This window comes from Geotrypetes seraphini, chromosome 3 (assembly GCF_902459505.1).
Source record: "Geotrypetes seraphini chromosome 3, aGeoSer1.1, whole genome shotgun sequence".
Classification (NCBI taxonomy): Eukaryota; Metazoa; Chordata; class Amphibia; order Gymnophiona; family Dermophiidae; genus Geotrypetes; species Geotrypetes seraphini.
In genome coordinates this window covers 305,371,155-305,398,673 of record NC_047086.1, presented here as the reverse complement: position 1 = coordinate 305,398,673, position 27,519 = coordinate 305,371,155, and the positions used below count along the sequence as shown (strand labels likewise).

Here is a 27,519-nt window from a genome sequence, read left to right as displayed (position 1 = left end):
GCAAGGTGCCATTGTGAGGCTGAAAATCAGCTTCAAGAACTGGACATGCTGCTAAAGGACATGAAATTACAAGTATCTCATGTAGGCAAGAAAATGGGAATGTGGAGATAGGCTTCCATCAAAATCAAGGAAGGCAAGAAATTCCCTTGGTGCCAAAGCTGCTATGACTGATTTTAATGGTCTCCAAACGTAAATGCAGCACTTTCAGTGTAGCGACTTGAGGTTCAGAACTGCCGCCAGTTGTCTGAGGTTTTCTTTGGTACGATGAAGTATGCGGAGTATCTGCCCGAGCCTGATCCTTTGCCTAGTACTCTGAGGGCTCTCTCTGGCCGACCGGCCGGAAAATCTTCAAAAACATCTGGAAGGGGGCACAAAAATTTGATTTTGTAATCTTCTCAATAAGACCCAACAGTCTTCGCCTGAGCCCAGAATGAACAAAAGGCTGACAGACTGCTCCCTATCTGGGGATGGGAGGCTTGGCTACCATCCTGGCATCATTGTGCTTTCTTAGAGATTGGGGAAGGATGAGAGCTAGAGGTTTGCTATCTCCAACCCTGCTGAACCTCTGTCGTGACCCCTGAAGACCTCTGGCATTGCTTGGTCTCCTGCAAAAGGACAGAATTTTCGAGAGCCTCCAAAATTCCCATGTCATGTACCCCGAGTCATCCGGAGTCTGCTGTCTTTCAAGATCTTAGGGCAACGGTCTGTAACGCTGGCAATCAGGTCATACAGACCTTGGCCAAATAGTATCTGCCCTTTGAAAAGGAAGCCTGCTCAGAGTGGCTTTAAAAGCTCCTACCCACTGTCTGATCCACAGCAACCACTGGGCCGTGATAGCATAGGCTGATACCTTGCTCACAACTCTGAAGATTACCATATAGAGTGTCCGCTATATAAGCTATCCCAGATAGGAGCATTTGGGGATCATCTTCCGAGGCTGGGTCTTGAGACATAAGTGTGTGGCAAGCAAGTGCCACAAAGGAAGCCACAGATGTTGCCTTAATCTCTTAGGCCAAAGCTTCAAATTGCCACTTGAGGACCATGTCCACTTTATGGTCTCGAGTATCCTTTAACATCACACCTCTTTCACTAGGCACGAAGGTTCATTTGGTGACCTATGCCACCAGCGAATCGACCTTTGGCTGAACAAACAGCTGCTGTAAATCTGGAGCCAAAGGGTTTTAGTCACTCGCAGGTACAGTACCCTTCTGGTGACTCCCAGTGATCCATGACTAGATTTGCGATGTTTGGATCCGTGGGAAAGAACGCAGTTGGAGCAACTGAGCTGCTCATAATTGTGCACTGTGATGAAAGGGCTGGAGAAACTTCCAGCTTCAATTCGTGTAGCGAGGTAGAAATAATGCCAGAGAGCGCAGAGACTTTGAACAGCTGCCATACCGTGGGGTCTTCTCCCTAGTCCATGCAGAGAACCAGACTGTGTTAGAGAAACTGCATCCTGGAGAATAGTGGCATGGAATCAAACTTTCCATCCTCCCAGTCTATGTCAGACTGAACCTCCTAGCTCCAGCTCTGTATCCTTGTCTGGTTCAGGGTTCATGTCGAAGGCAGATCCCCGTTCCAAAGCTTCTGTTGCGCTGAATGAAAGACGCTGAAGACCCTTGGAAGTTCAAATAGGCATTCCACATAAGGCTCACAAATTCCAGGGTGAAGCCTTGTACTGGAGGTCGAGGACCCCGGAAGGGACCCCCTGATGGTCTTCCTGGGATCTGAAACCACTGCATGCCTGCACTTGGCCAATGCATCTTTGGAGGGCTCAGGAAAGGGTCTCTTCTTCCCTTGGGATCATGTCTCCTGCAGATCCCCAGCACTGGAAGACTCAGAGACTGATCCCAAGGTTCCCACCCCTCCCCCACGCACTCTGTCATACTTCGGATATGGACGCTCCTCGGTCGGTCAACTAGCACAAACCTGGCCTGAAGAGTCCATCCTTGTTGATTTTAAGTAAAATTGAGGGGTGCTGAGGCAGATGGAGCTTTAAAAAAAAAAAAAAAGACTGTTTAAAATCCAAGATGGCCACTACTAGTAAAGTCACACCAAAAGCGGTCAATGGGTTCACCAGACAAACTTGGCTCAGGCTGCCAGTTGGACTGAGGTCAGACTGAACCTCGGCCCCTATAAAACCTTAAACTGCAAAGGGGGAGAGGACCACACAGCCGGCCCACTATTAATCCTGGCCAAGCTGGGAAAAAAGCTACGCAGCCTGCGCTAAAGCTCCTGATAAATCAGGGATGTGAGCAGCTAAGCAGGGGATGGTCTCTGAGCTCAAAATATACTAAAACAGGCTGGCTAGCTAGCTAGGTGTTCCCGAGGGCTGATCCTGCTAGCAGCAGTCTTCCGCAGCATGAGTCTGCGTCTTCTCCCAGGCAGAGGTGAGAACTCTTGGCACTGAGCCTCCAACCAAACACTTAGAAAAAAATACCTGAAAATAATAAAACCGCAGAGCAGAGACTTCTGAGCAACTTGCTTGCAGAAAAACAACTGAAGGAGTAGGAGCAACTCCCTGGGAAGGAGGCGGAGTTCAAAAGATGATTGAAAGCATTCTACTAGCAACTTGCTGGTTCAGCTGCAAAACCCTAGCATTCAGGACCCCTAGACACATTGCACTGGAATAGTGGTTTACACATTTTGGGAAACAGTACAGTGCTACAACTATCAGCATCTAAAGAAAATAGCATAAAATCAAATCTCTTAATTCCAAATATCGGGAAAGCCCAAATCAAAGTATTTAACCAATTTGGCAATCTTAAGAAAATGGTCACATTATATACAGATTATCTCTGCATACTTGTGTAATCTTTTTAAAAAAAAAAGAAAGAAAAAGCTATATATTTAAACTTACTTGAAAAGAATTTATTAGGCATCTAGAAGAAAAGCTTAAAGACCCACTCCAAATCCCCAGTTTCATTCTGATTTTTAAACACTGGTAGTTAATAGGTCTTTCAACTTAGTCACTGCCAGCATTAGGAACCTAAATGTGCATATTGCTGTATTGTTCTGGGCCAGAAACCCATGCATTCATCAGACAAAGAACAAACATTATACAAACCCACTGGAGTAAATTAAAAGATTTGTGTTTTGTCCCTTCTCTTGCTCATTGGTGTTCAACCAGAACAGGCCTCATTTAGAGATACAATGCCATGAGCTTAATTTTGCAGCTAGCAAGGTGAATTTTGAGCATTATGCCTCTTCCTTTTCCCTCTACAACCTATCTATCCAAGCCATAGTTTTTTCTAGGCCAAAAACTGAAGATCCTAAATCTTATCCTGTAGATACTGCTGCTAAGCAGACTAAGATCTCCCAAGACACTTAGAAGAGTCTCCACACCATTCTAAGCCCTGCATAAGAACATAAGAATTGCCGCTGCTGGGTCAGACCAGTGGTCCATCATGCCCAGCAGTCCGCTCCCGCGGCGGCATACCTGAAAAAAATGGAAGCAAAGTCTAGGAATCAAACTACAGCAGAATTGTCCAAATTTATGTTTCAAGAGCTTCAAAACAGGCTCTAGTTTTAGGATATTCCTAATGAATATGCATATATGATTATTTGCATATATACTAACACCTTTCTATGCACATTCATTGCATGCAAATTAACCTGAGATATTCTGAAAATCTTTTAAACTACAAGTTGGCCCAAAAAAGTCATTTTTAAGTGCAGGAAGGAGGAATGCTTATAATATATGCAATTCCAAACAAAACTAATGGAGCTACCATTTGGGGTTTTTCCAGGTACTTGTGACCTGGATTGGCCACCGTGAAGATGGGATACTGGGCTAGATGGTTAGGGTTACCAGATTTTATTTGTTCTTCCCACACACAAACTTTCTCTCTTCTTCCCCAAGCTCAGGGCCATGTTTGGAGGGCCTCCGAGCATGTGATAATGTTACGTTGCATCTGTGCATGCTTGGAGGCCCCTGCAGATGTGGCCCCGAGATCGGGGCCTTCCAAAACCCAGACAAATTGTCAGGTTTTGGATCCCCCCCTCCGGGCACCCAGACAGTCCTCTAAAATGAAGATATGTGTGGGTTTTTCTGGACATCTTGTAACCCTAAGTAAGACTATTTTTATGAGCCTGCTTGTGTGCATGTGCCCAAGTGCAGCCACTAAAAAAATGCTGCGTGTTAAATTCCTCTTGGGCCCCATGACATCACTTGGAAAGTTGGTACAGTCTGTTTAGAAAGTCAAAAAAAGTTGTCAAGTAACAAAACTTTATGTATGTCTTCATGGATTACATACACTGCTAACCTCTGAATTAAAAAGTTGAAGGTTCTATGGTCTGCCATCAACATGGAGATCCCAGGTCTGTGGGTGTTTTTCTTTAAAATTCCTTTTACTACCCCCAGGATTGTAGTAAAGACTCAGAACTGAAGATAAAGTGTTTTTTTTTAAAATGAACTTTCCTTCATCGGAAGTAATTCCATATAAAGGCCATTTTCATAGAAATTGTGCTGAAAATAGCATACTTTAGTGCTAGAACTTTCCAACACCTAAAGTAACTTAGTGTCCCACAAATGTGCTCTAAACAGCAGTAATAAGGTGTTCTAAGCTTAGTGCACCTCAATATATCAGGACTGAAAAGGCTCAAATTTAAGACCTGTTTTAAATAAAAGTAAATTAGCCTTTCATAAAACTGCCTGTTCACTACTGTTTCCAGCAGTGGACAAGGTTAACACAGGCCGTAGTCAAGGCACATCTTGCACACAAATGAAAATATAGCCGACTCCATCTCCTCCATATATCCCAGCACAGAAAATATTGAGAATTCTTAACAAAAGTAAAATGTACTAAAGAACAGGCAAGCTGTTGTTTTCAGCAATGCAATTAGTACTACTGCTTTAATCATTCATGCAATAAACAATAAAACTATACTTACTGTAAACACATCATCATCTCCAACCTCAGCCTCATTATGGATTGTAGAAGAGGAAGTTGTAGATCCTGGAATGCAAGAAAGATGAAATGTATTTTATTTTGGAGTTGAATTTTAATTAGGTCTGAGAACATGCACCATGGGGTACAAAATTAAAATATATATATATATATATATATATATATATATATATATATATATATATATATATCAATAAAGTAACAGTAAATGGTTAACATATGCCTATATTAAATTATATTACATTACATTAGAGATTTCTATTCCGCCATTACCTTGCGGTTCAAGGCGGGTAACAAAAGAGATAAAAAACGGAGGGTTACAATGGAAGAACATTTGGCCTTTCTAGAGAGATAAAGAGTAGGTTATGTAGTTTCTGTGTGGCGGGAAGAAGGAGGGGGGAAGTACGGTAAGTTTGAAGTTAGGGCTGTTTCAGGAATTTCTTGAAGATTGTAGTTTTTATTTCTTTTCTGAACGTCTTGTAGTCTGGCATCGTTATCAGTAGACTGGAGATTTGGTTATCTAGTTTAGCTACTTGAGTGGCCAGGAGGCCATCGTATCGTTTTTTCCATTTTACTTCTTTGATCGAGGGGTGTGTGTTTTTCTATGTCTGATTGAGGTGGTTTGGATGAGGCGGTTGTTCAGGTAGGTTGGGCTGTCTCCGTTTAAGGCTTTAAATAACATACAGTAGAATTTAAATAGTATTCTTTCTTGGATTGGAAGCCAATGTGAGTTGATGTATGCTTCTGTAATATGGTCGTGTTTTCTCAATGAGTAGATGAGTCTCAGAGCTGTATTTTGGATTGTTTGTAATTGTTTAGTCATTGTAGCAGGGCAGGGGAGGTAGAGGATGTTGCAGTAATCTAGTAGATTTAGGATTAGGGATTGTACTATAAGCTGGAATTGTGTTTTTTCGAAGAATTTCCTGACTTGTCTTAGGTTTCTCATCACTGCGAAGGATTTCTGTATTGTTTTATTTATTTGTGGTTGCATGGTGCAGCATCGGTCTATAGTCATTCCTAGTAGTTTTATGGTAGTTTGAATGGGATAGTTGATTGTGTTAATTTCTATATTGGTTATGGTTGGGACTTTGTCTGTGTTGAGTTTCAGTTTGTGATCTTTCATCCAGGTTGCTACTGCTTCTAGTGTTCGGTGTAGTATGTTTGTCATGGCGGTCTTTGGTTAATCAAAAGATATGAGAATGGTAATGTCATCTGCATAACTGTAGGTGGTGATGCCTAGATTATCTAGGTATGTTCCGAGAGATTCAGTGTTTAGGTTGAAGAGAGTAGGGGATAGTGGGGATCCTTGTGGTACGCCGCAAGGGTTGGACCAAGGTTCAGATTTTTTTAAATCTGATTTTACTCTATATGTTCTGGATTTTAGGAAGCCTTCAAACCAAGAGTATTCTTTATCTGAGATGCCTATTGCATCCAAAATTTGCAGTAGGATGTTATGGTCTACCAGGTCAAATGCTACGGTAAGGTCTAGTTGTATGAGAAGCATTTTTTTTCCTGTGCTGAAGTGTTGTCTGGCAGTGTCAATGAGGGAGCCTAGTAATGTCTCTGTGCTGAAGTTGGATCTGAAGCCAGATTGCATGGAGTGAAGTATATTATGGTCATCTAGATAGTTGGTGAGGTGTTTGGCTACTAGTCTTTCTGTCAGTTTGACATATAGAGGTATTGAGGCAATGGGTCTGTAGTTGGATGGTTGGTCCTTTCGGATCTTTTTGGATTGGGGTGATGATTTCGCTGAGGTCAGTTGGGAAAAGGCCATCAGTGAGCATGGTTTGTATCCATTGCAGAAGTAGAGTACGGAATTTTGTGCTGGAGGTTGTAAGGAGATATGATGGGCAGTGGTTAAGGTCCCAGGATGCGTGGCTGCACTTTTTGTAGAGTTTACTGAATTCAGACCATTGTATGTTGGAGAATTGAGACCATGTTCTGTCAGCTGCAGTTGAATCTTTATCTGTGGGAAGAATTGTGAGTTCGTTTAGGTGGGATGGGGTACAATTGAGGGTGGCTCTGGCATTTGTAATTTTGTTCTTGAAGTGTTCTGCTAAGAGGGTGGCTGAGGGGGGTGGGGTATTGTTAGTAGTCATGTAGGGTTTGGTGTCTGTTAGGTCTTTTAATATTTGGAATAGTTTTTTGGTATCTTGGGTTTCTGTGCCTATTAGATTAGTGTAATGTGTTTTTATCTTGTCCTTAAGTAGTATTTTGTATTGTTTGTTAGTTTTTTTCCAGGCGGTTTTCGTGTGATCTAGATGAGTTTTTCTTTATTTTCTTTCTAGCTGTCTGCATTGTCTTTTAAGTATGAGTAGTTCATTGTCAAACCACTGATCTGATCTTCTGCTGATTCTAGTTTTGGTTTGTGGTGGGGCTAGTTCATCAAGGATGTTGGTAGTCAGATTGTTCCGCTGTGAGATGAAGTCCTTGGGGTCACAGTCCTGGATTGTTTCATCTATTTTTGTCCAGAATTTGGGGGGGGGGGGGGGTCGATGTGTTTGCGTGAGGTGTAAGTTATTTTTTTGGGTTTAGGCATGGTTTCGTTCTTGGTCCAGTTGATATTGAATGTGTGTGTGTAGTGGTCTGACCAGAGCGATGGGGGACAAGGTTCCATTAGGTGTTTGAATTTCTGGGGAGGATGGTTGATGGGTCATGAAGGCTGCGATGTCAAGTTGGTGTCCTTTTTCATGCGTGGTTTGTGGGTTTAGGATTTGGAAGGATAAGGCATTGAGAAATGATAGACAGTTTTCTGCTGGTTTGGATGCTTGGTCTTCAAGGTGTATGTTTAGGTCTTCTAGGATGACGTTGCATTTTGCTGTTAATGAGTTTTGGTATATGAAGTTTTCAAATTCAGGTCTTACTGTGGTCCAGTTTCCTGGTGTTATGTAGCAGAGCATGCAGTTTAGTGAGTTTTTTAGACTGGTTCTTGAGAGATGGCAGGCAAGGAAGTCCATTTGTGGGGTGGATGTTTTTTCGAGTATATTTAGGGTTAGGGAGTCCTTGATTAAGATTGCTAGTCCTCCTCTTTTTTTCTCTCTGTAGGTTACTGTTATTTTGTATCCCTGAGGGCAAACGTCTGCTATTCTAGGATCTGCATCTGAGGTTAACCAGGTTTCTGTGAGGAAAAGGCAGTCTAGGTTTTCATTTTTTATCCAGTTTTTTATGTGTTCTGTTTTAGGTCCTAAGGCTCTGATGTTTAAGTAGGCACATGTTAGGGTGGCAATATCTGTTTGGAAATTGTGAGTCGTTTCAGGGTAGATGAGTGTTTTAGGAGGAGGTTGAGGTTTAGTCTTGGGAAATGGTCTTCTACAGGCTAAGGTGATGGGATGTTGAGCACTGGTTTGGTGGTTTGAGCTTCTAACTATTGGGGTTCTCCTGTTGTGGTGTTGGATTTTGTTTGCAGGGGAGCATGTGGGAGGGGCTGGTAAGTTGTTTGCAACTGGTAATGAGGAGGATTATCAGTAGGGTGGCCAGGGTGTGTGTTTGTGTGATTAGCTTCATTTTGGTGGTGGTGGGGGGGGGTAGTGAGGACGAGTAATTGGCTGTGAGAAAGTTGTTCTTCTTGTGTTGTACCTGGATGGGTAGGAGTAAGAATTACTTTACATTACATTTAGTGTAGATGCTGTAGAGAGCCTTGGTGGTGTGTGAGTATATGTTGGGAGTGAAAACTGTGGTTGGGCGTAACAGTTGGGAATGACAGCTGTGGTTGAGTAGCAGTTGAGCAAAACCCAACGGTGCAAAGTTGAGGGAGAGGGGTGGAGCACGCTCTCACACCCTGAGTGTCTTCTGCACTGCTCCCACTCTGCCTCTGCTGCTGCTCCTGGTCCAAGTCGGGAGGTGGAGAGTAGAAGTTAATAGATCAAGCGAAACCCGACGGTGCAAAGTCGAGGGGGAGGGGTGGAGCAAGCTCCCACACCCTGAGTGCCTTCTGCACTGCTCCCGCTCTGCCTCTGCTGCTGCTCCCGGTCCAAGTCCTGTAACAGGTTTTATCCGAGGACAGCAGGCAGATATTCTCACATGTGGATGATGTAATCTATGTAACCCAGTACAAACTAGTGCTGCCCGATTTGAATCGATTCACCGCTTCACTTTGGGTGAATCGATTCGAATCTATTTAAAAAAAAAAAAAAAAATCAACCTCATGATTCAGTGACTGACCGTCCCCCCTTGCCCCCTAAAGCAGGAGCAGCAGCGCTGCCTCTTGCTGGCCGGCCGCTGCTGCTCCGGCTTTAGAGGGCGATGGTCAGTCGGGAAGTGCTGCGGTGTCCGGCTTCCTCCCTGGCATCTATTTACCTAATTACATCAGCGGAGCAGCCTACAGAGAGGATCGCCAGTGCTAGTGATCTTTGCAGGCTGCCATCGGCCTCCAGAGGTGTTGTTTCTTCTGCCACGATCCTGTCTCTGATGTCAGAGGAGGGGCGGGACCGCAGCAGAGAGAAGACAGCTCCGGAGGCCGATGGCAGCCTGCAAAGATCACCAGCACCAGCAATCCTCTCTGCAGGCTGCTCCGCTGCTGGAATTAGGTAAGTATAAGAGCAGGAGGCCAGGGGGGGAACACACAGGCCTTTGGGGAGGGAGGGTGCAGGCCTTTGGGGTGTGTGTGTGCGCGCAGGCCTTCGGGGGGTGAGGCAGGCCTTAAAGGGAAGGGGGCCCTGGTGTAGAAATACATGGAGAGAGGGAAGGGAGGGCTCAAAAAGACATACATATGCCACACTGAGGGGGAAGAAATAATAGGTCTAAAAACAGAGGAGAGGGATAGAGATGGTGAACAATGGGGTTTAGGGAGGGAAGGGACAGAAAGGGAGAGAAGTTGGACACAAGGGATGGTGTGGAGGGGGGGGGATAAAGATACTGGATAGGAGGGTAGTTGGGAAAAGAACTGGAGAGATGGTGGACCCTGGGGTGGTGAGGAAGGAAGGAGAGATGCTGAATGAAAGGATAATTGAGAAAAAGTGGATCTGGGAATGGAGATGAAAAAAAAGGAAAGATGTCAGACCTTAGGGGGAGGGAAGGGAAACAGAAGGGGAGGACAGAGATGGAAGATGGATAGTTAGCACCGAGAAAGAAGAAAATGACAAATGGGCAAGAGACCCTGGTAAGCGAGTTTTCAGAAGACAACCAGAGCCTGGGACCAAAATGATTTTAATAATGACCAGACAACAAAAGGTAGAAAAGATAATTTTATTTTCTATATTGTGATTACAATATGTCAGATTTGAAATGTGTATCCTGCCAGAGGTGGTGTTAGACCGCAAACGTGAGCTAGGATTTAACAGAAAGAGGAAAAGTCTTTTTTATTTTGTTTACACCACAGCGCCAGTGTGGGTAGGAGAGGGAAAAGAGAGTGAAGAGGCTATAAAATAAACCCACCAGGATGTTTGAAAAAACCCCACCCAATTGGGTAAGAAAATTGAATAATTGATTCAATAGGCTGAATCGAATAAAAAAATTTTTTCATGAATCGGGCAGCACTAGTATGGACAGTGTTAAAGTGTACTGTCTCAAAAAAAAATTTTAAGTCTTGAGGTTGTCTGTACTGTGCATACACTGGTGCCTTCTCGTCTGATGTCGGCTTGCAGGACCATCAGTTCAGTTTAAAAGCTAAGAAGCAAACTACTGTGAGAATATCTGCCTGCTGTCCTCAGATAACACCTGTTACAGGGAACTGTGCTTTATCCCAGGACAGGGAGAGGGGTGACATGATTGAGACATTTAAGTACGTCACAGGTCGTGTCGAGGTGGAAAACGACATATTCTTTCATAAGGGACCTTCAGTCACAAGGGGGCACACGCTCAAACTCAGAGGAGGGAGATTTGGTGGTGACACCAGGAAGTATTTCTTTACAGAAAGGGTGGTGGATCACTGGAACAAACTACCGGTGCAGGTGATCAAGGCCACTAGCGTGCTCGACTTTAAGAATAAATGGGACATCCACGTAGGATCTCTACGTGGGTCGAGCAGCACTCTGACTTAATGGGGTGGGACAGTAGAGTGGGCAGACTTGATGGGCTATAGCCCTTTTCTGCCATCATCTTTCTATGTTTTTATGACAAGTAGGCAGCATATTCTCATATGTGGGACTCCCTAGCTGAAACTTTGAGGGTTGGAGGGTAAGATTCCTTTCTAATATTCAAAGGCCAGATTATCTCTCTGGCAAAGAAGTTTTTCTTCAAATTGAGACAACTGAGATCAATCAGGCTGGCCCTGTCCCAATGTAACTTTAGAAAAGTGGCACAAGCTTTCTTACTACCCCACCTATACTACTACTGCAACTCGCTATACTAAGAATTAAAGTGCCTGCAAGTGCTCCAAAATTCAGCGGCAAGGCTGATCTTCCAATCCCACCGCTTTGAGAGAGCTAGCCCATTGCTACTCAGACTACACTGGCTACCTGTGAAAAAAAGAACTTAATCTGTATGATTCCCAAGTCCATCTTCGGAAAAAAACTCCAGTAGACTAGTAGTGGCCAGAATTCCGGTCTTACACACCTTCTTTAACTCAAGGCCCACACAACAATTAAAAATTCCATTTCTATCTTCTCAAGAAGTACGTCGGAAGAGTATATTTAACTACTCCTATGAGTTCCTAGGACATGTCTGGAATAGTCTACCTACCTATATGCGATGACTACCTACATATTGCTTGTTCAGGAAAAGATTTAAAACATATCTCTTCCCCCAGAAGAATCAACTCTTCCCAGCCATCTTCATCCCACAGTCTACTATCCCTTAAAATAACCTGGAAATATTAAACTCGTTTATCAATAACACTATACCATAAAAGTAACCAAACTTGCTGTAAACTGCAATGATTTCTTGTTGAAAATTGCGGGATATAAGAAATTGTATTGTATTTGAAGCATGCTTGCTTTGAGCCTCTATCATTGGCAGTAATGCATTTTTAAACCAAACCTCCCCAGACACTAAAGTACAAAACTATACCCATGACATTAAGCTGAAAAACTAAATTAAAAAAATTATAAACTGCACCAAACTCTATTTCCTAGCAAATTATGCAACACTCTGGTTTAATGTCTGAAAAACAACTGCCTACTTTGTTCTATTATTAATGCCAGCAATACAGTTTGAAGAGACATGACAGCCTCTACAATACTAAGAAGTGAACAATTCTTGACTATAACAAATAATGTCTGTTTCTTATCATGTAATCTCCTAAGCATATCCTGTAAGTGAAGCTGTTTTGATAGGCATGCTGGAACGTTCCTTAAGAACAGCAATACAAGAAAATTTCCACCTACTCAATTTTTGCAGTCCAGTGCACTGATTAGAACAGTATTATCAGATACAATTGGCTTACCATCACCTACATTCAGAGGTTTTGTCAGAGAAAATATATATTAAAAGTCAGTAGGAAGGGAAAAATCATGGATCTGCTTTTTACTAATATATGATATGGATAGGATATAATTTTTACCAGTCACAGAAACCCCTCTGGTAAATCAAAAATGAAAGGCAATTGTTAAATTGTAAGACAACTGGAACAGAGCTAGCAAAAAACAATTACTGGCACCGAGCATCGATGGATCTCAACATATGACAAGAGAGCAAGATCAGGTACCATAAAGCCTCAATAAGTTATATTCAAGCTGGGTTGGTACCGATGCATTTATGCCAATTAGCATTACAGCTTCATGACCACCTCTCCATAGTGCAGCTCCGATTGCACATGCTTGAGTGGATGCACCAGTACCGTGTGCTATGAAGCTGGTACATAAGGTGTAGTAGTGTGTCAAAGCATTGGTAACCCCAAGGAAGAGGCAATCATGCTTAAGAGATGACAGCCTGCATCGAAGAATGATGGCACTGATGTAAGGCACGCATCGAGTGACTCGATGCTTTAGATGCCTGCGATGCTTGTCACGGTTTCTCATGTTGAATATGAAGATGATGCTCGAGAACGATGTCGATGCCAACATTGATATTTACTGGTACCGACATAAAATGGAATTGGCACCAAGGTGAAAATAATGAGCCTTAACATCTAGAAGAGAGTACCCGAGGTCCAAGCCTAATAGAGATATAAGTTATTTGTTACTATTGTAAATGTTTGGTTTTTTTTTAAAAGCCCTGGAATATCGGGACTTTCCAGACAGAAAAAGAATACAATGGAGAAAAACTAGCGCAGACAGAAAGAAGTCTTAAAGACCAGGAGGGTCAAGTGAAAGTTCTGCCAGAAACCTGTCGATGCCCTTGGTAAGGCTGAAGGCAGAAAAATGTCAATAGTCCTGAAGTTAGAAATGGGTTAAAAAAATTCAGATACAATGTAACATCGTATAGACATTAACTTTAAAAAAAGAAAGGAAATAGCGGCAAGAATAAAGAAAAATTGAAGCGGGAAGGTAAACTTGAATGGACGAAGTCCAGCTATGTCTTCTTCACTCTGTGAAAAACAAAAAACTAATGACTTCTCGACCCAGCGTCGGGTGGGAAGGCATTCACACATATGTGATGCGGGCAATCTTGAAGCTTCGCTAAAAGCTTAAAGTGACAGTACAATTTAGCACTGTCCGTACCGGGCTCTGTGGATGACATCACCCCATCTGTGAGAATATGCTGCCTGCTTGTTCTGGGATAATGAAATTTATATACTGTATTTACTCGAATATAAACAGAGGTAACCCCCCCCCCAAGGAAGAAAAAAGGTTGAAGTGTGTAAGTGTATGTGTGTGTTAATATTCAAGTGCCCTGTCAGGCTCTGAACCCAGTCCCTTTCCCTCCCTGCCATGCTCTGTACCCTATTCCCCCTTCCTCCCTGCCTTCTCCCTCCCTCCTGATGTCTTGCAGGCCTCTCCCACTTATTTTTAAAATCCCTGGTGGTCCAGGAGTGGGCCGGAGTAGGAGCTGTCTTCCCACACTCCTGCCCCATGCTGAGCTGCTAGCTAAATGGTTGCTACGAGTTATTGCAAGTCCCTGCTAGACTTCTGCTGTGACTCCTGGAAGGACCTCTGCATCAATTGGCCTCCTGGACCCCAAGCTGTCCAGGATCCTGTCTGGCAAGGTCTTAGGGCAATGGTCAGTAACACTTCCCAAATAGTGTCTGTTCCTGAAAGGGAAGCTTGCTCAGTGTAGCTTTAGAGGCTGAATCTCCTGCCCACTGTCTGATCCAGAGCATCATCCGGGTGGAGATAGCTTAGGCTGACACTTTGCTTATGACTCCGATGTCATACAGGGCGTCCACTATATACCCCAGATAGGAGCAACCAAGGGTCGAAAACTGGAAAAAGCACAAACATCAAACCAGGTGCCACAGGGGCCAAAAAAGACTATGAGGAAAAAATAGCCAAGGAGGCAAAAAACTTCAAGCCGTTCTTTCGATATATTAAGGGGAACCGACCCACGAAGGTGGGGCCGTTGGATGACCATGGAATAAAGGAAGTCCTAAAGGAGGACAAAGCCATTGCCGACAAACTGAACATATTTTTTGTGTCTGTATTTACCAAAGAGGATATACACAACATACTGGAAGCCGACAGGCTATACACAGGAAATAAAGACGGGAAACTGACAGGGTTGACGGTCAGTCTAGAAAAGGTAAGCAGGCATATTGCTAGGCTTAAAAACGATAAATCCCCGGGACCGGATGGCATCCATCCAAGGGTAATCAAGGAAATGAAAGGGGCTATAGCTGAACTGCTTCAACTAATAGCCAATCTGTTGATCAAATCAGGAAGGATTCCAGAAGACTGGAAGTGGCGAATGTTACGCCAATCTTCAAGAAAGGTTCAAGGGGAGATCCGAGAAACTACAGACTGGCGAGTCTGACATCGGTACCGGGAAAGATTGTAGAGGTGCTGATAAAGGACCGCATCATTGATCACCTTGATGGACACGATCTGATGAGGACCAGCCAACACGGCTTCAGCAAAGGAAGATCGTGCTTGACAAACTTGCTGCACTTCTTCGAGGGAGTAATCAGGCAGATAGACAAGGGTGACCCGGTTGACATTGTATATCTGGATTTTCAGAAGGTGTTCGACAAGGTTCTGCATGAATTGAGGGTGATGTACTCACATGGATTAAAAACTGGCTGGCGGATAGGAAACAGAGAGTGGGGGAAAATGGACAATACTCAGACTGGAAAAGCGTCACGAGTAGAGTGCCGCAGGGTTCGGTGCTTGGACCCGTGCTCTTTAACATATTTATAAACGACCTGGAAATTGGTATGACGAGCGAGGTGATTAAATTTGCAGACGATACGAAGTTATTCAGAACAGTGAAGATGCATGAGGATTGTGAGGACCTGCAACGTGACATAAACACACTCGAGAAATGGGCCGCAACATGGTAAATGAGGTTAGTGAAAAGTGTAAGGTGATGCCTGTCGGAAACAAAAACCTTATACATGAATACAGGATGTCTGGTGTGGTACTTGGAGAGACCCCCCAAGAAAGAGACTTGGGATTACTGGTTGACAAGTCAATGAAGCTGTCCGCACAATGCACAGCAGCGGCAAAAATGGCAAACAGAATGCTAGGAACGATTAAGAAGGGGATCACGAATAGATCGGAGAAGGTTATCATGCCGCTGTACTGGGCCATGGTATGCCCTCACCTGGAATACTGCGTCCAGCACTGGTCACCATTCATAAAGAAGGACACAGTGCTACTCCAAAGGGTCCAAAGAAGAGTGACTAAAATGGTTAAGGGGCTGGAGGAGTTGCAGTACAGTGAGAGATTAGAGAACTGGGCATCTTCTCCCTTGAAAAGAAGAGACAGAGGGGATATGATCGAAACATTCAAGATAATAAAGGGAATAGACTTTGTAGATAAAGACAGGTTGTTCACTTGCTCCAAGTTAGAGAGAATGAGAGGGAACTCTCTAAAGTTAAAAGGGGATAGATTCCGAACAAATGTAAGGAAGTTTTTTTTTTCACCCAGAGAGTGGTAGAAAATTGGAACGCTCTTCCAGAGGCTGTTATAGGGGAAAACATCCTCCAAGGATTCAAGACAAAGTTAGACAAGTTCCTGCTGAGCCAGAACATAAGCAGGTAAGGCTAGTATCAGTTAGGGCACTGGTCTTTGACCTAAGGATCGCCGCGTGAGCGGATTGCTAGGCACGATGGACCTCTGGTCTGACCCAGCAGCGGCTATTCTTATGCTATGTCATTAAAAGACAAAACATACATTGTGGAGAAGTTAAAAAAGGAGTCAGGAAAAAAATTAGCAGAAGATTATGGTTGAGGAACATCAGTAATATCCAATATAAAAAGACAAAGTGATGCTATTGTCAACTATGTTTTAGTTCTTGAAAAAGAGGAAGGGAGTTTTTCAGGAAAACCATGAAAAGGTTAACTAATGAACAGATAGATAAAGCTCTATTTCTATGGTTTTTGCAAAAAGATCATTGTGTCATCCAATTTCTGGGCCAATATTAGCTGAAAAGGCAATGTTTTTCAATCAACAACTTCATGGAGATTCTGAATTCAAAGCCAGCACTGTATGGAAATTTTAAACACAGCCAAGGAATCAAGCAGACTGAAATTCATGGTGAAAAACTTTCCCCAAATTTACCAGCAGCTAATGACTTCTTTGTCCCAATTTAATGACATTATCAAAAACTATGATCCCGATAAGTGTCCATATTGCAAACGAAATGGATCTGAATTGGAAGTCAATTCCCAGTAAATCTCTGGTTAGTCATAAGGAGCAATCAGCTCCTGGGTTCAAGTCATCCAAAGAATGCATCACAATGTTGGAGGGGGGAGGGGAAATGCAACCGGAAGTCATAAGTTGGAGTTATTGCTAATTGGTAAATCTAAAAATCCTCATGCTTTCTAAAATGTACATAAGCTACAACTGTTATATAGAAGTCAAAAGAAAGACTGGATGAACTGTGAGATTTTCCTTGACTGGTATGACAACTGCTTCATACCAGAAGTGAAAATATTTCAGCTTCATACAGGAAATGAAGGAAAGCACAGTTACTTACCATAACAGGTGTTATCCAGGGACAGCAGGCAGATATTCTCTACATGTGGGTGACGTCACCAACAGAACCCCCTAGCGGACGTTTTCGCAAGCAGACTTGCTTGAAGACCTTCAGGCTTGCGATGGCCCACGCATGCGCGCAAGCCCCTCCCGCCCTGCCTTGGGCATGCATCTCCTCAGTGTGTCCTCAGTTCAGATAGCAAGCAAAGAAGCCAACCACGGGGAGGTGGGTGGGTTGCGAGAATATCTGCCTGCTGTCCCTGGATAATTAATACCTGTTACGGTAAGTAACTGTGTTTTATCCCAGGACAAGCAGGCAGCATATTATCTACATGTGGGAAACCTCCAAGCCAGCTAAAAAGGGAATGGAGGGAGAGTTGGCAAGTTAGGAGAAAAGATTTTGCAAGACAAATTGGCCGAAATGGCCATCACGCCTGGAGAAAGCATCCAGACAGTAATGCGAGGTGAACGTATGAACCGAGGATCAAGTTGCAGCCTTACAGATTTCCTCGATGGAAGTTGAGCGGAGGAAAGCAACAGACATTGCCATCGCTCGGACCTTGTGGCCTGTGACTCAACCCGGCAGGGAGAGACCAGCCTGAACGTAACAGAAAGAGATAGAAGCGGCCAACCAGTTAGAAATGGTCCGCTTAGAAACAGAGCGACCCATGCGATTAGGATCGAAAGAGAGGAACAGCTGGGGAGCAGTGCGCTTCAAGTAGAAGGCCAGCGCACGCTTGCAATCAAGAGAATGCAGAGCCACCTCTCCAGGGTGAGAATGGGGCTTCGGAAAAAACACAGGAAGAACAATGGATTGGTTGATGTGAAACTCAGACACAACCTTAGGCAAGAACTTAGGATGGGTACGGAGGACCACCTTATCATGATGGAAGACAGTGAAAGGTGGATCCGCTACCAAGTCTTGAAGCTCACTGACCCGACGTGCAGAAGTAAGAGCAATAAGAAACACCACTTTCCAAGTAAGAAACTTCAAGTGAGCCCGCGCCAGCGGCTCGAACGGGGGTTTCATCAATTGGGCAAGGACCACGTTAAGATCCCAAATTACTGGAGGAGGTTTAAGGGGCAGATGAACGTGGAAAAGGCCTTTCAAGAAGCAGGAAACCACAGGATGAACTGAGATAGGCTTCCCGTTAATCGGCTGATGAAAAGCTGCTATATAGCACTGAGGTAGACTCGAACCGAAGCGGACTTGAGGCCAGCGCCAGACAAGTGCAACAGATAATCCAGGACAGCAGATAAGGAGGCGGACAGAGGCTCCAGCTGTCGAGTAGCATACCAGGAAGAAAAGTGGGTCCACTTCTGATGGTAACATTGGCAAGTGGATTCCTCCTGAGACGCCTCCAGGACATCCAGCACAGACTGGGAGAACTGGAACGAGGGCATTCAGTCTCGAGGAACCAAGCTGTTAAGTGCAGAGACTGGAGGTTAGGATGAAGCAGAGAACCCTGACTCTGTGTAAGCAGAGAAGGAAAAATAGGCAGAGAAAGAGGCTCCCTGAAACTGAGTTGCAACAGAAGGGAGAACCAAGGTTGTCGGGGCGACCGAGGGGCTACCAGAATCATGGTGGCATGCGAAGACTTGAGCTTGACGAGAGTATTCAGAATCAGAGGGAATGGAGGGAACACATACAGGAACGCGTCCGTCTAATCCAGAAGGAAGACATCCGCCTCGATCCTGAGAGGGATGTAAACCCTGGAGCAGAAGCGGGGCAACTTGTGTTTGAGGGGGAACGCGAACAGATCGATGTCCGGAGTCCCTCAACGAGCAAACACCTGATGCAGGGTCACGGCGTGGAGGGACCACTCGTGAGGCTGCAGAAGACGACTCAACTTGACTGCTAGACAGTTTCGCTGGCCCTGAATGTAGACAGCTCGAATGAATATGTTGAGGCAGATGGCCCAATCCCCGAGAAGCAGTATCTCCTGGCACAGAGACCTGGACCCCGTGCCCCTCTGTTTGTTGATATAATACATGGCGACCTGGTTGTCCGTGCGTACTAGCACCACTCAGTCGTGAAGCAGGTGACAAAAGGCCTTCAGAGCAAGGAAAATTGCTTGAAGCTCCAGAAGATTGATGCGACACAGGCGGTCGGCACAGGACCAAAGACCTTGGGTGCACAGACCGTCCAGATGAGCCCCCCAAGCATAGGTCGATGAGTTCGTCGTGAGGACCTTTTAACAGAAAACCTCTGGAAAGATTGGAAGAGAGCATCCACCAACGGAGAGACCTCTTCAACAAAGAAGTCACGATAATGCGTCGAGAGAGAGAATCCCAATCCTGGTTCCATTGGGACACCAGAGTCCATTGAGGAATACGGAGGTGAAGTCTGGCAAAAGGAGTCACGTGAACCGTGGAGGCCATGTGATCTAGGAGGACCATCATGAGCCTAGCCGGTGCAGAGGGCAGATGGGTCACCCTTCGACACAAACGGATAAGGGCCTCCTGACTAGGCTGAGGCAAGAAGGTGAGGAGACGAACCGTGTCCAGGACAACTCCGATGAACTCAAAAGACTGGGATGGGCAGAGGTGAGACTTGGGAAAATTCATCTCGAAGCTGAGACTCTGAAGGAGCAAGATGGTCTGACTTGTCGCTCGCAGGACTTTGTTGCGAGAAGACGCTTTGATTAACCAGTCGTCGAGATAGGGAAACACCTGCAGGCCACGGAGGCGCAGAGCCGCAGCCACCACAACCAGACATTTCGTGAAAACCCTCGGAGAGGCCGCCAGGCCAAAGGGACGAACACGATACTGGAGATGGAGATCCCCCACCCAGAATCTCAAATACCGGCGAGAGGCTGGGGGTATCGGAATGTGCATGTACACCTCCTTGAGGTCCAGTGAGCACAGCCAGTCCCCCTCATCCAAGAGGGGATACAACGTGGGAAGGGCGAGCATTCTGAATTGTTCCTGGACCAGAAACTTGTTCAGAGCACGGAGGTCCAGGATCGGACGCAGATCCCCCGTCTTCTTGGGTACCAGAAAGTACCGGGAATAAAATCCGGAGTTCCACTGTTCCGGGGGAACCTCCTCGACCGCCCGAAGGCAAAGAAGGGCCTGAGCTTCCTGCAGAAGGAGGGGAAGCTGAGACTGAGCAGAAGGAAACTCTCTTGGAGGCAGGTCCGGGGGTACGCAAATGAAGTGGAGGGAGTATCCCTCCCGGATGATAGACAGGACCCAACTGTCGGTGGTAAAACTTTCCCACTGGGTATAGAAATGATGGCGACGACTCCAGATGGGGAAGGGGGAAGGCTCCAGGATGGAAGGAGCCCAAAGGCTTGGACTGGAATTGTCAAAAGGACGGCCCGGTCTTTGCCGGGGCCAGCAGCTGAGTCTTAGGTTGACGTTGCTGCTGCTACAGTGGCCGTTTCGAAGGAGGCCTAGAGAAAGCAGGAGTGGATTTTTGTGGATACCTCCATAGAGGAATTTTATATTGGCGAGCTGGAGGAGCCTTTGGTTTTTAAGTTTCACCAGAGACGCAAAGGACCGCTCATGGTCCGAGAGGCGCTTCGTGGCCGCCTCGATGGAATCATTGAAGAGCTCATGACCAACACATGGGAGATTGGCAAGTCGATCCTGTAGATTCGGATCCATATCCACAATCCGGAGCCAAGCAAGGTGACGCATGGCGATCGCAAAGGCTGTAACTTTCGAGGACAATTCGAAGGCGTCGTAAGAGGACTGAAACATATACAGGCGGAGTTGGGAGAGGGTCTCCTCGAGGAGACTGAACTCCTGACGCCGAGGTTCTGGTACGACCTCCCGGAACGAGCAGAGGGTATCTATACAGAACCGGAGGTAGGATGTGAAGATGAAATTGTAGTTAAGGACACGGTTCGCCATCATTGAATTCTGATAAAGGCGGCGACCAAATTTGTCCATCGTACGGCCCTCCCTGCCTGGGGGGACGGCAGCGTAAACCTTTAAGGGGTTAGACTTCTTCAAGGAAGACTTAACCACCAAGGATTGGTGGGAAAGCTGCACTTTCAAACCCTTTAACCGGTATAATCCGGCAACAGGACTCCAACTTGGAGGGAATAGCCGTGACAGCATATGGTGTCTCCAGGTTCCGGAGAAGAGTCTGCTAGAGAACCTGATGCAACGGAAGGTGAAGCGCCTCACGAGGCGTATTGTCAACTCCATTTCTGCCAGGTATTCCTGGGTAAAGCGGGAGTCGGACTGAAGATCCAAGTTCAAAGCTCTGCCCATGTCAGAGATGAAACGAGAAAAGGAGGAGGTCCGAGAAGAAGATTATCCTCTGGGGTAGACTCCAACCGAGATGCGGCCGAGAAAGAGGGAGAAACTTCCCTGGAATAGTAAGCCGGAGCCTCAGAGTCCCGTGAACGGGAGACCGAAGAGGTTCGACTAAGACGTGTAGGGGGCATCGAGGAACGGCCCCGTGCAAGATGGACCGGGGAAGACCCCGGAGTCCGAGGAAACCGCTGGTGAAGCCTCGGAGAAGAGGGGGGTATAGGAAAATTCCCCAACCAGCTTCAAAGTAGGCCCTTTTGAAGCCGGCAATCGCCTCGATGGGGAACATACACTAGAGTCCAATTCGAGGATAAGCGTGTGTGTAGATGGTCTCGAGGTCGGAGACCTGCCCCGATTAGGGCAGGGAAGACCGGGGCCTTTAGAAGAGTCAAGCCTCGCCGCAGTATTGGGGGAAAAATGGGCCCCTGGCCTGGACCCCCAAAAAGTAATCGGTGACTCAGGGGAGGAAGATTCACTCGAGGAAACCTGACGAGTCTTACGGGTGAGGCCTCGAGAGACGAGAGGATGCTCAGGCTGGTCAGACTGGGTCGAGACCGAGGTCAAAGGCGTCGAAGTCGGGACTAGCTGGCTCACCACCGAAAAGCACAGTTACTTACCGTAACAGGTGTTATCCAGGGACAGCAGGCATATATTCTCACATATGGGTGACGTCATCTACGGAGCCCCGGCGTGGACAGCTTTTCAAGCAAACTTGATAGAAGTTTCAAGTTTGCACACTGCACCACGCATGTGCTAGCCTTCTTGCCCACTAGAGGGCGCATCCCCACCTCGTGGTCCTCAGTTCCATATCAAGCAAAGAAGCCATCCCCGGGGAGGTGGGCGGGTTGTGAGAATATATGCCTGCTGTCCCTGGATAACACCTGTTACGGTAAGTAACTGTGCTTTATCCCAGGACAAGCAGGCATGATATTCTCACATATGGGTGACCTCCAAGCCAACCCAAAAAAAAGGCAGGTGGGAGGATGGCAATTCATGAAAACAGGTTACGTAACACCGACTGGCCAAACCGGCCGTCGCTTCTGGACAAAGTGTCCAGACAGTAGTGGGAGGTGAACGTATGAACCGAAGACCAGGTGGCAGCTTTACATATGTCCTCCATAGGAGTGGATCGGAGGAAAGCAACCGAAGCCGCCATCGCCCGGACCTTATGCCCCGTGACTCGACCAGAGAGCGGGAGACCAGCCTGAGCGTAGCAAAAAGAAATACAAGCAGCTAACCAGTTGGACAAGGTGCGCTTGGAAACCGGATGTCCTACCCGATTAGGATCAAAGGACAAAAACAATTGAGGAACCTTCCGATGAGACTTAGTACGTTGGAGATAAAAAGCCAACGCCCTCTTACAGTCAAGCGTGTGAAGCGCCGCCTCACCAGGATGAGAGTGGGGCTTCGGGAAAAATACCGGAAGAACAATGGACTGATTGAGGTGGAAATCAGACACAACCTTAGGCAAAAATTTGGGATGGGTGCGAAGAACCACCTTGTCATGATGAAACACCGTGAAAGGAGGATCCGCAACCAAAGCTTGCAACTCGCTAATCCTACGGGCGGACGTGAGTGCAATCAAAAAGACCACTTTCCAAGTGAGAAACTTAAGAAGAGATTTGTCGATAGGCTCAAAAGGCGGTTTCATCAGGTGAGCCAAGACCACATTAAGATCCCACACAACAGGAGGAGGTTTCAGAGGAGGATGAACATTCCCAAGACCCCTCATGAAACGAGACACCAGAGGATGCAAAGAGAGGGAACGCCCCTCGAGATGCCGATGGAACGCTGCAATGGCACTAAGATGCACCCTAACGGAAGTCGTCTTCAGACCAGAATTTGACAGATGCAACAGATATTCCAGCACCGAAGACACGGGAACCGAAGTCGGGTCCAGGTGGTTCGAGAAGCACCAGGATGAAAATCTGGTCCACTTCTGGGAATAACACAGCTTAGTCGAGACCTTCCGAGAGGCCTCCAAAATTTCCCGCACTGGCTGAGAAACAGGAACCAGATTCAAGGGGAAAGGAACCAAGCCGTCAGATGTAAGGACTGAAGATTGGGATGTAACAGCGAACCCCGACTCTGAGAAAGCAGAGAGGGAAAGACCGGCAGAAGCAGAGGTTCCCTGACACTGAGTTGAAGCAGCAGGGAAAACCAGTGTTGTCTGGGCCAACGAGGAGCAATGAGAATCATAGTGGCTCCTGTCGATTTGAGATGCACCAGCGTTCTCAAGATCAGAGGAAAAGGAGGGAACGCATAAAGGAACCTCCCTTCCCAGTCGAGAAGAAAGGCATCGGCCTCGAGACGGTCCCGGGAGTACATCCGAGAACAGTAGAGAGGTAGTTTGTGAGTCTCGGGTGAGCAAACAGATCCACCTGAGGAGTCCCCCAGCGGTCGAAGACCTCGCGCAGCACCCGGGAGTTCAGCGACCACTCGTGCGGTTGTAGAAGACGACTGAGTTTGTCTGCCAGACAATTCATCTCTCCTTGAATGTAAACCGCACGCAAGAATATGTTCTGAGAGACGGCCCATGTCCAAAGGCGTAGGGCTTCCTGGCACAGAGGCCAAGAGCCCGTCCCCCCTTGCTTGTTTACATAATACATGGCCACCTGGTTGTCTGTCCTGACGAGCACTACTTGATCGCGCAGGAGATGACAGAAGGCTCGAGCAGCCAGAAAAATGGCACGAAGCTCCAGCACATTGATGTGACAGCGACGATCCGCAGCCGACCATAGGCCCTGCGTTCGAAGACCGTCGAGATGAGCCCCCCACGCATACTCCGAAGAGTCCGTTGTCAGGACCTTGCGATGCGGAGGAACGCGAAAGAGCAAACCCCCAGACAGATTGGTAGAGTTGGTCCACCAACGGAGCGAGCGTCTGAAAGACGGAGTCACAGTCAAGTGGCGAGATACTGGGTCGCGATCCTGACGCCATTGCGAGGCCAACGTCCACTGAGGTATCCTCAGATACAAACGGGCGAACGGCGTCACTTGGACCGTAGATGCCATGTGACCCAAAAGCACCATCATGCGCTGAGCCGACACTACATGCAGCTGCGAAACCTGACGACCCAATCGAAGCAGTGCCTCCAGCCGAGGAGAGGGAAGGAAGGCTCGGAGGAGAACAGTGTCCAGCACGGCTCCTATAAACTGGAGGGATTGAGTCGGGCGCAAGTGAGACTTGGGAAAGTTCACCTCGAACCCTAGACCCTGAAGAAGCGAGATAGTCTGTTGGGTCGCTGAAATAACTCCCTCCTTGGTCGGGGCCTTGATCAGCCAATCGTCCAGATAGGGAAAGACCTGCAACCCCCGGGAGCGCAGGGCAGCCGCGACCACCACCATACACTTCGTGAACACCCGAGGGGACGAAGCCAGACCGAAAGGGAGGACCCGGTACTGGAGGTGCAACTCCCCGACTTGAAATCTTAAAAACTTGCGAAAGTCGGGATGCACCGGAACATGGGTATACGCTTCCTTCAAATCCAGGGAGCACATCCAATCCCCCTCGTCCAAGAGAGGATACAGAATCGGAAGCGATAACATACGGAACTTCTCCCGGACCAGGAACTTGTTGAGCTTCCGGAGGTCCAAAATGGGGCGCAAGTCCCCGGTCTTCTTTGGGACCAAAAAGTAACGGGAGTAAAACCCCCGGCCCTTCTGATCGCGAGGTACCAATTCGACTGCCCGGAGGCTCAACAAGGCCCTGGCTTCTTCTCGGAGAAGGGCCAACTGGATCCGATTGGGCGGGCAAGCCCCGGGAGGCATGTCTGGAGGCTGCCTGGAGAAGTTGAGCGAATAGCCCTCTGAGACGGTCCGGAGCACCCATGCGTCTGACGTAATCTCTGACCAAGCCCCGGCAAAGGCCGTGAGCTGACCCCCGATGGGGAGGGGGTTGGGCGACATCGCGGCGGGGGCCAGCCCCCAGCCGCCCATCCCGTCAAAAGGACGGCGCTGGCTTGGATGCCCCTTGCGCAGCGGGCTTGGAGGGTCGGGGTGGAGGTCTCGAAAAGGCCGGCGTCGATTTCTGGGGATACCGCCTAGGGGGCTTTGAGGCGTGGGCTTAGGCTTTGGGCGCACCAGTGAGGCTAGAGAGCGCTCTTGGTCAGAAAGCCTCTTGGTTGCCGCCTCTAAGGAGTCGTCGAATAACTCCGACCCCACGCAGGGTAGATTAGCCAATTGCTCCTGCAGGTTGGGGTCCATCTCGAGGGTACGTAGCCACGCCAGCCGGCGCATCGCTACCGCACATGCCGAAACCCTCGAGGCAAGCTCAAATGCGTCGTATACCGCATGAAACAGATACAGACGCAGTTGGGACAGGTTCGACATAAATGTGGCAAACCTGTCCCTGTGTGAATCCGGGATCACCCCTTGGAATTCTGGAAGGTCCTTCACCATTGTTCTGAGGTAGGAAGAATAGGAGAAGGCATAATTGAGGACCCTCGTCGCCATCTGAGAATTTGCATACAGTCGACGGCCAAATTTATCGAGGGTCCGACCCTCTCTCCCAGGTGGGACCGCAGCGGAGACCCTAGAAGGCTGCGATCGCTTGAGCGCCGACTCCACCAGGAGCGACTGATGGGAGAGCTGCCCCTTGTCAAAACCCTTAGGGGGAATCGTCCGGTATTTAGATTCCATCTTGGTGGGCACTACCGCGACTGTAAGAGGGGTCTCGAGGTTCCGAAGCAAGGTCTGAAGGAGGACCTTGTTTAGCGGAAGGCGGGGGGATTCCCGTGGGGGGGCAGGAAGATCCTGCTCCTCCAAAAATTCTTTAGTATAGTGGGACCCCGCTAACAGGTCCACCCCCAGAGCCCTCGCCATGTCATGGACAAACTTTGAAAAAGATGCAGTCCGTGCGGGCGGAGAGGGTGTCCGAGACTTCCCAGTGGAGCCGAAAGGAGAGGCTTGGCGAGAGTACCTCAACTCCATACCGGATCCCGATCCCCACGAGGCCCGTTCCCGTGACCTCGAAGGGGTCGGGGACCGATCCCGCCTGAAAGACCCCCTGGGGGAACCCCCCGGGGTGCGGGGTACGGAGGCCCTTCCCTTCCGCCCCGGCGAGGAGGCACGGGAACTCTCCCGGATCGGGGACCGCAAGAGATCGGGGTTGTCGAGGCGGAGTTTCTCGACCCGTAAAGCCCCGCCCTCGGGCGGCGTCGAGCGACCGCGCCTACGAGGCGAGGCCCGAGACCGTTTGGCCTTCTTCAGGCGGTGCTTCGCCCGAGGCTTGCTCGAGGGCGAGGAGCCCCGGGAAGACCTCGAGGACGAGGTCGAGGAAATCCGGCGCACCCGGCGCTGCTTGTCCCGGGACCGAACACTACCCTCAGGCTGTCTCATCGAGGTCGGGTCCGAGGGGAGAGCCGAGGTCAAGGCCAAAGGTGCTTCGGCCGCTGAAGCCCCGGTGCCCGAGGCCGAGGTCGCCATCTGCGTGGCCGCCGAGACCGAAGCAGTCGAGGCCGAAGCCTGCTGCAGGTGCTCAATGGCCCCGGACAGCTCCGAGGAAATTAACGCTCGGAGCAAGTCCTGGAATGCCGGGATCGTCAGCCCCGGCGGCAACACCTGTCGATGCTCCTCAGAGGGCGACCTCGGTCTCGAGTATTCCCTCGGGGCTATCGACTTAGACACCTTGGGCTGGGCAGAGGTCGACGTCCCCGCCGACGAAGAGCCCGAGGATGGCTTCCTGGTTGATCCTGGAGCTGAGGAAGGAAGTGGAGACTTACCCGAGGCTTGTTTTTGCGAGGCAACCGGCTTCGAGGTTAGCGAAGGAACAGCAGGGAGACCCGATGCCGAGGTCGAAGCCGAGGCCGAACTCGAGGCCTTCCCCGTCGGGGTCTCGACGGCGAACAGATCCGCCATACGGGCCTTGCGGCGTGTAAGGGCCCGTTTCTGGAAGGTGGCACACTTAGCACACGATGCTGTCGGGTGTTGGGGCCCCAAGCACCTTAAGCAGCACCTGTGAGGGTCTGTGATCGACAAAAGCCGGTCACACCTACCACACTTCTTAAATCCCGTTACGGGCCGGGACATGGGCCCAAAACGAGGCCGGGAACAAACGAGGTTCCTCGGCCACGGCTACCGGGAGCCCCCGGAGCGATCGGAACGAAATCCTTTTTTTTTTTTTTTTTTTTGAAAAATTAAGAAAACAAAGAAAGAAAAAACAGAAAACGCAGCGACCGCGTCGAAATTCAGCACACAGCCGCGGCGACAGAAGGCAAACACGAGCACAATTTTCCACAGGGCTTCTGGCTCCGCGGATGAAATTGAACTGAGGACCACGAGGTGGGGATGCGCCCTCTAGTGGGCAAGAAGGCTAGCACATGCGTGGTGCAGTGTGCAAACTTGAAACTTCTATCAAGTTTGCTTGAAAAGCTGTCCGCGCCGGGGCTC

The 27,519-nt window shown here is 47.9% G+C and overlaps 1 protein-coding gene across 2 annotated transcripts in view; it reads right to left on the bottom strand.

Moving 5' to 3' along the window:
• Nucleotides 1-27,519, bottom strand: part of SPRED2 (sprouty related EVH1 domain containing 2) — a 422,525-nt gene that overhangs the window by 87,447 nt on the left and 307,559 nt on the right. For both annotated transcript variants that reach the window (XM_033937521.1, XM_033937522.1), the window contains exon 4: nucleotides 4,894-4,958. In XM_033937521.1, the coding sequence (XP_033793412.1) occupies nucleotides 4,894-4,958 (65 nt within the window). The remainder of the gene's footprint in view (nucleotides 1-4,893; nucleotides 4,959-27,519) is intronic.